The sequence below is a fragment of the Ixodes scapularis genome, unplaced genomic scaffold, assembly GCF_016920785.2.
Source record: "Ixodes scapularis isolate PalLabHiFi unplaced genomic scaffold, ASM1692078v2 PGA_scaffold4__175_contigs__length_147842914, whole genome shotgun sequence".
NCBI lineage: Eukaryota > Metazoa > Arthropoda > Arachnida > Ixodida > Ixodidae > Ixodes > Ixodes scapularis.
In genome coordinates this window covers 105,132,051-105,144,092 of record NW_024609879.1, presented here as the reverse complement: position 1 = coordinate 105,144,092, position 12,042 = coordinate 105,132,051, and the positions used below count along the sequence as shown (strand labels likewise).

Below are 12,042 nucleotides of genomic sequence, written 5' to 3'. Positions count from 1 at the left end.
AAATGTGTCTCAGTTGTCCCGTTTCTAGCACGTGCTTTCTGAACAAGATGAGAACGACAGGGAAGTATTTCAGTTGTCCCGTCTCTAGCGCGAGCTTTCTGAAGAAGATCAGAACGACAGAGAAGTCTTTCAGCCGCCCCATCTCTAGTGCGAGCTTTGTGAACAAGATTAGAACGACAGGAAAGTCTTTCAGTTGTCCCGTTTCTAGCGCGAGCTTTCTGAACAAGATTAGAACGACAGGGAAGTATTTCAGTTGTCCCGTCTTTAGCGCGAGCTTTCTGAACAAGATGAGAACGGCAGGGAAGTATTTCAGTTGTCCCGTCTCTAGCGCGAGCTTTCTGAACAAGATTAAAACGACAGGGAAGTATTTCAGTTGTCCCCTCTCTAGCGCGAGCTTTCTGAACAAGATTAGAACGACAGGGAAGTCTTTCAGTTGTCCCGTCTCTAGCGCGAGCTTTCTGAACAAGATTAGAACGACAGGGAAGTCTTTAGCGCGAGCTTTCTGAACAAGATGAGAACGACAGGGAAGTATTTCAGTTGTCCCGTCTCTAGCGCGAGCTTTCTGAACAAGATTAGAACGAAAGGAAAGTCTCAGTTGTACCTTTTCTAGCGCGAGCTTTCTGGGGTCACTGACAGCTTAAGAAACATAGAATGTTTCTCGAGCTTCGTGATTGGTCCTTTGACGTTATTAACGGCTAATCCAGCAACCTGATTGGCTGCCGAGCGATAATGTGATGCTCGGGACTCGCCACGCCCTGTGTTTCTTAACCCGTCGTGAGTAGTTTCTACGGGTAGAAGCTAAGGGAGAGGAGGAGTCGAGAGCGCGCGAAGACGTCAGAACCGCGAGCTCTGGTTGGAATGATTAGAGGGCAGATGCAAAACTACCTGCCTTTGCGTCTATTAATTCTTCGAAACGCGTTCGAACGCCGGACGCCGGCGTTTGAACAAGCTCGGCGATCGGGTAGAGACAAAAACGGCTAGCGTTGCGTCTACCTTCTTATCATTCCAACTAGGGCTGGTCAAATGATCGGTTAACCTATACGAGTTAACCGATGAATCGCGATTAAACTTTTCTAGCCGGTTAATGTGTAATATATTGACGAACCAAAAGGAGATAAAAATTAAACGTTCTCCCCCCGCAGACGTGGACGAGAACAGCTGTATGAAGGGAAAACTTTGGGTGAACTTTATTTTAGAGTAAACTCTATAGGGGCAAGAATTGTAGCTCCAGTACCGAGAGTTACACGCGACCCGGCCAGTCAAACACCATGTGTGTGTCCGTTTAGCGCCGGTTAATGTGTAATATATTGACGAACCAAAATGAAATAAAAATTAAACGTTTTCCCCCCGCAGACGTGGACGAGAACAGCTGTATGAAGGGAAAACTTTAGGTGAACTTTATTTTAGTGTAAACTGTATAAGGGCAAGAATTGTAGCTCGAGTACCGAGAGTTACACGTGACCCGGCCAGTCAAACACCATGCGTGTGTCCGTTTAGCGCAGTAGGGACTGTTGTAAACAAGCAAAAGGAGGTTGCTCTGCTGGAGAATATCAATGCGCCCCTTTGCCTCATGCAGCTGAAATGTAATGGCCGTGTCCCACTAGAGCGACAGACCGAAACAAAAGACAGCGACAAGCCTCAAACCCATGCAACATGCTCGCCATGGTACATTTGGCAGGCGTTTAGTCGTTCGGCGCTCATGAAGTAAGCACGAGCGATTTCAAGTCTGCCGAAAATACCCTCGCGTGCATGATGCTCGTGTTTGAGCATAGCCTCCTTTATCCTACAAAGCCTCTCAAATCGCGAAAGACTCTGGTTTGAGGCTTGTCGCTGTCGTTTGTTTCTGTCTGTCGCTCTAGTGGGACGCGGGCATAAGTGACTGCAGCCTCTGTGAGTGCGTCTTTGAACTACGCTCAACTACACACCGAGGTTGATTCATAATCAAAATTGTATATTGCCTAGATTATCACATAATCGGCAAAAGCAAAAAAGAAAACCAGAATTAATTTTTAATTTTTAATGATATATTGCGTGGAAACGACCGAAACCGATTTATCGATTAATTAATCGATTCAAGGGTGGGGATTAACCGGGCTAAAAGTCTCCATGGACACTCCACCTTAATTTCAAAAAGAGCTCGGTGTTCTCACGACCCCGCGAGCTCTCGACTCCTCCTCTCTTTTCATATACACCCGCATAGCTTCGATAGCGCTTCGATGCCTTGTGAGCCCCGAGCGTGCACCTACAGTTAAAGCACGACTGAAGGCGATGAACACATGTTCGAGACCGCCCATTCAAGAGAGACACACTTCCTTTGTCAAGCTTTCGGTGAGCACACCACATAAAAAGAAAGTGCTAATAATCTTTTTTTTTTTCTTTTCTTGTGTGTTTGGGAGGATCGTTTCATGGCGTCCCTAACATTGGGAATATCGAGGGCTGTTTAAACAGACACCATCCGATTAGAAATTCGTATTTTTTTGGACCGTTAATAACGTCATGGTCGGCCGCCAAACACGTCATTCGAGTCTCCAAAAACGCCATATCCGGCTGGCAAAGTCGTCGCGTGCGACCGCCAAATCCGTCGTATAAAAGCCACCAAATCCGTTATATCAGCAGTCCAATCCGTCATATAGGTCCTCCAAATGCGTCATATCCGGTCGGTTTCGAACTATTTTTCGCGTTCAAGCTTTTGGATAATCCACGTTCGCTCCAAGAAACGGGCTTATTTATAAATGATACTAAAATTAAGCGACTTAACAAGGGAAAGAAAAACGTTAAAAAAAATTTTTGACAATCGCCCGGCCGCCAAATTTGTCGCTGCACGTTCAGTATGCCACGCATTTAGCGCATTCGAACGAAAATCACGTTTCAAAATACGATATAAAGTTCAAACGCACATCTCTTATCGTTGGAACGGGATCGCACGTTTCAGCTGGTGCTCAATTTCAAAAGTTTTTCCACTCAAAACGCCACTTCGCAAAACCTATACCCGAGGTTCAAGAACTCCGCAAGAAATATCCTACCCGAGAGTTTTGATCTTTAAAGCCGGGGTTACACTGCTGATTCATCATACAAAAGACAGTCTGCATACAGGTTCGAACGCAAGTCACCGCGAGATCCGTGCTTCAGGCTGCAGTCACTTTGGCGCTTGAATCGCAAACGCAAAGCGGATTCGCCCGTTTTCATCATCAACTGCGTGTGAATTTGTATTGCATCTTTAAGGAACCGTGTTGGCAACCTCTTCGCGGACGCCGTTCAGTCACCAGCGGCGTAAAGGTGATTCACCGATTAGCGTTTGAGTAAGACCGAGTACGCGGCAACCACAACAGCCACTGATAACTTAAGAAAACACTGAAAATGAAAAAAAGTATGGTTAAAATGTTTAATAAATTTATTTTATTTAAATCAGATTTATTTCATTTAAATCGTATAATTTGGTTTAAATCCCTCTAGCTAGAATATGATGATTATTTACGACTAGATAGATTTCCCAAACTGGAAGATTGGTCAATCAACTCGTCCAATTGATAATAAAAATGCGGAAGTAAGAATTGATGTAAATGTAAAGTACTGTTTAATTGACAGCGTTTGACTTATGATATTCCTGCCATGCTGGAACAAAAACGGCTTTATATTTTTTTTAGTTAGCTAAAAACGCTTTATTCGATTTTTCTTTCGCATTCTGACTTGTTGCGATATGACATTACTTTTTTTAGGTTTTCGTTTCTTTGTGTCCTGATGTTCTTGCAGTACCATGTTGCGTAGCTGACAAAGAGGAAGATAAAAATAATAAATTCATTCAATTACTGAAAACAATGCGGGAGTAAGAATTATTGTAAATGTAAAGTACTAGCTGTTTAATTGACAACGTTTGACTTGTGAAGTCCCCGCCATGCTAGAACAAAAACATCTTTATATATATTGTTACGTTTCTCCGGGAGAATCGACGAATCCGGAGACCGACGTTTATTTGGCAGCGTTTATTGTTCGGCAGCCGGAACCAAAAGAGCCCAAAGCTTGCCGGCGATGCCGCTTATATCGGCAGCAAGCACCAGAGGTACGCCCCCCTGACTCAGCAGTTCTGCTGCGGCCGCGACAGCGATAAGCGATAACATCGCATCGTAACAACTCCTCCCCCTTTTAGGGCGAAACCGCATAAAACAATTTTCCCGCCACTCTCCAGGTTTCAAGCACGTCCTTGGGAATGTTCGACAGACAAACGAACGGCGTAATCCTAGTGCTGCTTGCGCAGAACTTCACAGTCGTTGCTCGAAGAAACCTTCACAGCGTATACAGGTTCAGCTTGCGCTGATCCGAAGGGCGGGAAGTCCTGGAGACGCAGGGCCCAACACCGTCTGCGAAACTGGCCGGAAGCGTCGACGCGCGGCCCAACACCGTCACTGCAGTTTTCAGTGTCCTTGACTGGTCGGAAGCGTCGACTGTGCGGTCCGAGAGGAGCAGGAAGGAGCGGTGATGGCGATCCTTGCGACCATGAGCCAAAGTCGCCAGCGGCCCAGGAGTAGCAGCGGCTGTCACGTGCCGTCGGTGCCAGGACGTCGGGATGACAACAGAGGTCCGTCGTGCTTCTGAGGGGAATGAGAAGGGCCAACAACAACCAAGCACCACAGAAACTGCGGAGGCACCCGAAACGCCCTTTCCACTCACCGAGAGCACGAATTATTCAAAAGAAATAGGTTACAAAATATGCCCCAAACGCAGCCAGAATTTTTTGAAAATATCGTTCCCGATCTTTCGGGAATAGACAGCTAATGAATGAAATTGAATGGAACTATTTACAAATGTGCAGATGAGACAAAAGAAACAGAAAATTGCACTGTGCGCCGGTTAGAGCGCTCGGCTCAGACAATCGGCGTTCGCATGAAGCTTTCCTTTTTTATGTCGAACCAAGAAAGAATATTCCTGGAGGGTCAAGCTCCAGCGTAACAAGCGACCGTTTTTGGGGGACAGCTGCTGAAGCCATGTGAGCGGTCTATGATCTGTAATTAAAATAAACTCCGAACCATAGAGATAGCAGCGAAGCTTTTCTACAGCCCATACGAGACAAGCGCATTCTTTTTCGATGGTACTGTAGGCTTGCTCCCTTGAAGTTAGCTTCCTGCTGGCAAACAAAACGGGGTGCTCTTCCCCTTCATTTTCTTGGCTTAGAACGACGCCGAGTCCTTTTTCGCTGGCGTCGCACTGCACTAAGAAGGGTCTTGTGTAGTCAGGGCTGACTAATACGGGCTGAGTCGCCAAGGCTAACTTAAGAGCCTCAAACGCCTCTATCTTGCGATCGTCCCATTTGATCTTAGTGGGCTCAGTTTTCTTGAGCGCATCCGTCAGGGGACTCGCCTTTTCAGAGAACTGGGGAATGTACTGGTGGTAGTAATTCACCAGTCCGATAAAGGACATCAAATCTTTTTTTGTTTGTGGCAAGGGAAACTCTTTAATGGCCTGAACCTTGAGTTCTTGTGGACGTCTCATTCCTTGACCGACTACGTGTCCGAGATACGATACTTCGCCTCGGCCAAACTTACACTTTTTCGCCTTGACTGTAAGTCCTGCGTCTTGCAGGCGCGAGAACACCTGTTCTAGGTGCTGAACGTGCTCTCTCCACGTGTCCGAAAATATAGCGACGTCGTCTAGGTACGGTAACGCAAAAGACTCGGTTCCGACCAGTACCAGATTCATCAGTCTCGAAAACGCATAGGGTGCGTTTTTCAGTCCAAAGCTCAGGACAAGCGGCTTAAAAACACCAAACGGGGTCATGAAGGCGGCAAGGTTACTGGCGTTCGCGGTAAGTGGCACTTGCCAGTAACCTCTAACGAGGTCGATGGTTGAGATGAACTTGGCTTTGCTTACTTTCTCAAGGCAAGTTTCGATATTAGGGATTGGGTAGACTTTTGTTACCGTTACCGCGTTTAACTTTCGGTAGTCCACACAGGGACGAGGTTCTTTTCCTGGAGTCTCTACCAGAATCATAGGAGACACGAAGTCGCTCTCGCACCGCTCAATCAACCCTAGCTCTAGCATTTGATCTACGGACTCCTTTAATAGCTTTTCTTGGCGGGGGGAAAAGCGATAGGCCTTACACTGAATATTTGACCGAGTCCTCACTTCGATGTCATGTTCGACTAGACTCGTTCTTCCGGGAATAGTTGAAAACAATTTTTGGTATTTGCCAATTAATGCCGTAAGATCCGAAAACTGGTTTTGGGTGAGCGTCTTATCGACTGCGGCCTCTACGACTTCGGCGATTGTCAGGATCCCGTCGGTTTTTCCCAGCTCAGGAATTCGTGTAGGAACTTCCTCTGGTTGGTTTAGTGCAATGCTGACTACTTGCACCCTTTCCACGTACGGCTTCATAAGGTTGCAATGGTATATGCGGACCTCTTTTCTGCGACCTGGCAGTTTTACCACGTAATTTGTCTCTGATAGCCTCTGCTGGACCGTTGCTGGTCCTTCCCATTGCAATTCCAACTTATGAGCCTTAGAAGACCTCAAAAGTAGGACTTTGTCACCCACCTTAAACGTTCGGAGGCGGCTGTTTTTGTCATAGTAGGTTTTACCTCGCGACTGCGCTTTTCCCAGGTTAGCCTCAACTAGCTCACGCGTTTTGTGGAGACGGTTTAGTAAGGAAAGCACATACTCCACCACTGTTGGGTTCTCGGCTTCACCCTCCCAGCCCTCGCGCAGCAACCGCAAAGGTGAACGCAAATTGCGTCCATAGACCAGTTCCGCTGGCGTGAAACCAGTTGACTCGTGAGCAACGGTTCGCAACGCGAAAAGCATAGCGGGCAATGCCAAGTCCCACTCTTTTTTCTGTTCGTGACAAAGGGCCCTGAGAATGCGCTTCATTACCGAGTGCGCTCTCTCTACGCTGTTACTTTGCGGGTGGCTTACAGAACTGTGAACAATCTTAATGCCACACCTCTCGAAAAAGCTGGTTGTTAGAGCACTGGTAAAAACACTACCCAGATCACATTGAATTTCACTAGGAAACCCGATCCGAGAAAAGACCGAGAGCAAGTTATCTACTACTTCGACCGATGTCTGCTCTTTCATTGGAACGGCTTCTGGGAACTTGCTGGCTGGGCATAATATCGTTAGAAGGTACCTAAAACCCGTCTTAGTTGTAGGTAGGGGTCCTACGACGTCTATCACTAGCCTTTTGAAAGGTTCCGTGATTATGGGCACTAGTGTCAGAGGCGCCTTTCGGCGCTCGTTTGGTCGTCCTGTTCTTTGGCAGGTGTCGCAAGAACGGACGAATTGCTCAGCCTCCTTAAAGCAGCCCGGCCAATAATATTCTGCCAAAAGCCTGCACTTGGTCTTTGTGATTCCTAGGTGTCCCGACCACCCTTCTCCGTGAGCAAGCTCGAGTAATGCAATTCTATACTTGGATGGAACGACAATCTGATCTACCTCGTTCCCCGATTTGTCCTTGAAACTACGGTAAAGAATGCCGTTGCTCATAAAGAAGGAGATGTTCGGCTTGATATCTTTTCCCACGCTATCACGACACTTTGAAAGACTCGGGTCGGATGACTGTTCGGCGATAAGCGTAAGCTTATCTACACCGGCTAGCGCACGAAAATTGCTGCTCTCCGGCGAAACCAGCGTGGTCATGTCAGCTCCTTCGTTCGGCTCTTTATCGGGCCCGCTGCTGGTTTTACCAGTCGACGCGCGCGCTTCCGTCTGAAGTGTTTCCGGCACTGCACTAGTTGTCATTGAGCGCGTGACGACTAGAACAGGATTCATGTCAAGCGGTATACCCGACTCGCTCAATTGCCTTGCAGTTCTGTTTGACAGTATGTACGGACAGTTTGGAAGCACTCCGTCAGAAACAGCTGCTTCCGTTTCCACTACTCCGAAAGGTCCGTTTAGTTTTACCTTAGCGACGGGCAGTCTAACTGCCCGATTTTCCAAGGCCTGACGGATCCACACACAGTCGCCTGTAAAATGTTCTTGCTCCACTAGCGAAGAGTGTACCAGATCATACGTGGCGCCGGTATCTCGTAAACCTTTGCAGAATTTACCATTTACTTTCATGTCGTACAGATACGGCCTGAGTAAGTCCTCCGCTTCTCCCAGACACAAGTTAACGGGAGCAACTTTAGGGACGCGGCAACCAGAAGCGACATGACCAGGCTGTTTACACCTGTAGCACACTATTGGTTTACGCTCCTCGAACGACTTCATTTTACGTTTCTTTTCGTCTAAATCAGACACTCCCTTTGTCGGTACTTCACTCTCTTTGCCCTTTTCGGCGCCTTTCTTCACGAACGTGCGAGGTCCGCATCGTTCGTAGAAACGGTTTGAGCTACGGTTTTCTTCAACAACTTTCTTCCCGTGCCTAGAGCAGTACTCATCCGCGTAATCTGCAGCTTTTTGCACCGTTTCTACTTCCGGTCTATCCTGAATCCACTCCTTTAGACCTATCGGAATACAGGAGAGAAACTGCTCTAGTGCTATCTGCTCCAGCACCTTTTCACGATCCTCGTAAGAGTTGACACCACGGAGCCAACTTTCCAGAAAGCCTTTAAGCTTATAAGCGAACTCCGCGCAACTTTCGTCCGGTCCTTTCCTTGTCTCTCGAAATTTCTGTCGAAAAGCTTCAGGCGACAACCTGAACTTCCTAAGCAGGCATGACTTTACGGACGCGTAGTCATCGGCTGCTGTAGGATCTAGTCGGGCCAAAACGTCGGCCACCTCCGCTGGCAGTAAACTCAAGAGCCTTTGAGGCCAGCTCGACTCTACAAGACCCATCTTAACGCAAACCCGTTCGAAATTTACTAAATAGAGACCCATAACTCCGCCGACGCGAAAAGGTTGCAAAAGGGCTCGCATGTCAAACTTTTTCGAGCTGTTATCCACCACAATGGCCTCACCAGCGTCAAAGTTACGTTGAAGCATTTCTAGCTCAAGTTTTTCTCGAGCAACGCGAAGCCCTTCTTGAGCCGCGTGAAGTTCCGCTTCCCTTAGTCTCTTCTGCACCTCGCTCCAACACTCGGAAATTTCGTCGGCGCCCGCGCCACAATCTTCAATGGCCTTGATAATCTCGGGCTTTCTCATGGCCTTGACCACTTTAACACCCAGCTCTTCCGCTAAGAGCATTAAATCGGGCTTCACAATCGCCGCGAGATTTATCGGATCCATGTTCAGAAATTTCCAAAAAAGTTTGGCTACTTTTGCCCAGCGCCCGTATCAACCGTTTGGCGACACCACAGAACCAACTGCCTTAAACACTTAAGCTGCTCGGTGAACGGAAAGGAAGCCTCAGGCACTCACCGACAGCACCCATGGAACCCGGCGTCGTCGATCCATCCCACCGCTGCCACCAGCTGTTACGTTTCTCCGGGAGAATCGACGAATCCGGAGACCGACGTTTATTTGGCAGCGTTTATTGTTCGGCAGCCGGAACCAAAAGAGCCCAAAGCTTGCCGGCGATGCCGCTTATATCGGCAGCAAGCACCAGAGGTACGCCCCCCTGACTCAGCAGTTCTGCTGCGGCCGCGACAGCGATAAGCGATAACATCGCATCGTAACAATATATATATAGTCAGCTAAAAACGACTTATTTGATTTATCTCATGCATTCTGACTTGTTGCAATAGTGCTTTAGTTTTCTGGGTTTCGTTTCTTTGCAGTAGCATGTTACGTAGCTTATAAAGTGGACGGTAGAAATCAATCTCAATGCTCCGATCGATCTTTTTTATTTTGCTCGCGTTCAACCTTGTATAAATATCTGAAAACAAATATCTGTAAATAAAAACCAAATAAAAAAATTTGGGATATTGTTTTGGCAAAAGATTTATCTAAGTCATTATATTAAAACTGGTCTGACTTAAATTACAATTTAAATCATATTTGTTTTTATTAATTACCATGATAAGAACACACTGGTGTCGTTTTACGCATTATTCCTTCGTCGTGGACTTCGAATAATTCTCACAGTGTTATAATAGACCATTTTCCACAGGTGGTGCGTAGATCTGAGCTCGCAAATAGTGAGAAACCTTCAATCTACTTATACGCAGATCCGTAGTGTACCACGGCTACGTTATGGATGGCGCCAGTGTAACAGTGTTGCCTCGCGTCATGAGTAATTACAATCCTTCAGTTTCGATGTTCTGACACGGTATCTCATGGGTTAATTTGAAAGCCCGCTGCATTATGCTTATCGCCTCATCCTAGCAACATCAACAACATCTCGTAACTTCCGGGGCTAAGCAATCATTTAGTAATGCACTTTCCGCTGGAACTTCCTACACCCCGAAAATCTGCATATGATACATGCATCATGGATTATAACGAAGCAAACTATCAGGCAATAAACGAGTGCTTTGAATCGTTTTACTCTTCGTTTATGTCCACTGTTAACCAGTATTCAATTATTGAGAGCTGGGGCCGCTTTAAAAATAGGATGTGTTCACTTTGCAATTTCTACGTGCCACGAGTAAGGTTTCGATCAGATAACGTGAATTAAAGGTTCAAGAAAGCAATTAGTCGTATGAACCACAAAAAAGACGACTTTTTAAGAAAGCAAAATGATCGTCTTTGGGATAAATATTCAGGTTATGCAAATTTACATAAAAGTGCAATCACACAAGCAAAATTAAAGTTTTTCTGAACATGACTTGAAAAATGTTCGCACAAGCAACCCCACAAAGTTTTGGCAAATTATAAACCCAACGCATATGACCGCTTCGGTGTTCAATGATGACGACGGTGTAAAATTTAAAGCTGAAGAAAGCGCACAAAAGCGTAACGCAATTTTTATTTCAGTATTCACACGAGACGATCTTGATACTATCCTTAACCTGAACACGTTAGACCATGCGCCAATGAAGCTAATTGATATTTCATATCCCGGCATAGTGACCTGTCTTGTGTAACATCCGGAAACGGGTCCTCAAGGTAAATAAATAAAATGAATTGGCTTTAAGCAAATGCATCACACTGCGAAGGCGATTATTTTTAAGCTACGCAAAAACCTAGATAACGGTGCATGGATGGAGGAATGCATACATGACGGATGTTCTCTTTGAATCGGACGGTGACTTGCGCCACCTGCACGCATCTGGACTACCCTGCCATCTAATGAGGGTACGAACAGTTATTATTAAGCCGAATCGTTACCTTCCGACCACCCCAGCGACGGCTTGACTGATGGCGGTTGCGGCGAAAGCCGGGGACAGAAACAGGGCTCTAGCGACCGGGCACCGCGTGTACCGCTTGTAGCTCGAGCCGATGCGCGCTTCCTCATTTCAAAGCACGGGCTATGTCATCGCTGGTACGACAAGCCAAATACAAAACTGCAGACGGTTCGCGCGTCCCCAAGCAAGAGGCAAAGACAAAGAGATAGCTCAGGGCGAACCCCAAATAAGTACAAACACACACACACACGCGCGCACAAAAAAAAAATACTAGCAGCATCGGGCCGCAGGGTGGAGCGACACCTCTGGTCTGGGAAGGCCACACCCTGGACGAAAAACCCCTGCGTATTATCACCGTGACGACCTGAAACTTTTCACGCGACATCCATAAAATGTCCTCGCCCTTTGCTTGTCTTTCTCGCTCTCTCTCCCTTTCCATCTTTTTGGACACACACGCCCACAGCGAAGAGGAGCACGTCTACCCGCGTATATAGACACGCTCACTCACGAAGGACTATATATGAACATAGATGGGCACTCACAAGCGGCAATGCTCAAAGGCATACGATGAGGACAGATATTTTTATGCAGGGATATAAGAGAAACTATACGTAACTACGTAGATTCTTACAGGTAATCCGAAGACGCACGCATGCCGCCATCAATGAGTACGCCATGTACAGGGTGCGGCCGCAAGGGCAAACACATTTAGCACGCCTCGCAAAGTTTGAATTCCAGACCTACATACTGAAATCGGGCACTCGAACGTAGTTTCACCAGAAGTTTTATGGATAATTTTTAGAGCTCAATCCTGAGGTAGTAAAATATTAGAAATAAAAGCAAAATCAAAGGGCGTGTATTTACTATATCCTATACCGGCCTGTTT

At 46.7% G+C, this 12,042-nt stretch overlaps 1 protein-coding gene across 1 annotated transcript; it reads right to left on the bottom strand.

Moving 5' to 3' along the window:
* Positions 1-3,713: 3,713 nt before the first annotated feature.
* On the bottom strand, positions 3,714-10,287 carry LOC120843805. The gene has a single exon (XM_040215260.2). The coding sequence runs from the start codon at positions 9,154-9,156 to the stop codon at positions 4,846-4,848; it is 4,311 nt and encodes a 1,436-aa protein (XP_040071194.1). The 5' UTR covers positions 9,157-10,287; the 3' UTR covers positions 3,714-4,845.
* Positions 10,288-12,042: the final 1,755 nt, after the last annotated feature.

Bases quoted from the DNA above. Each gene is read 5' to 3' on its own strand.
- LOC120843805 (XM_040215260.2), bottom strand. From the start codon at position 9,156: ATGGATCCGATAAATCTCGCGGCGATTGTGAAGCCCGATTTAATGCTC.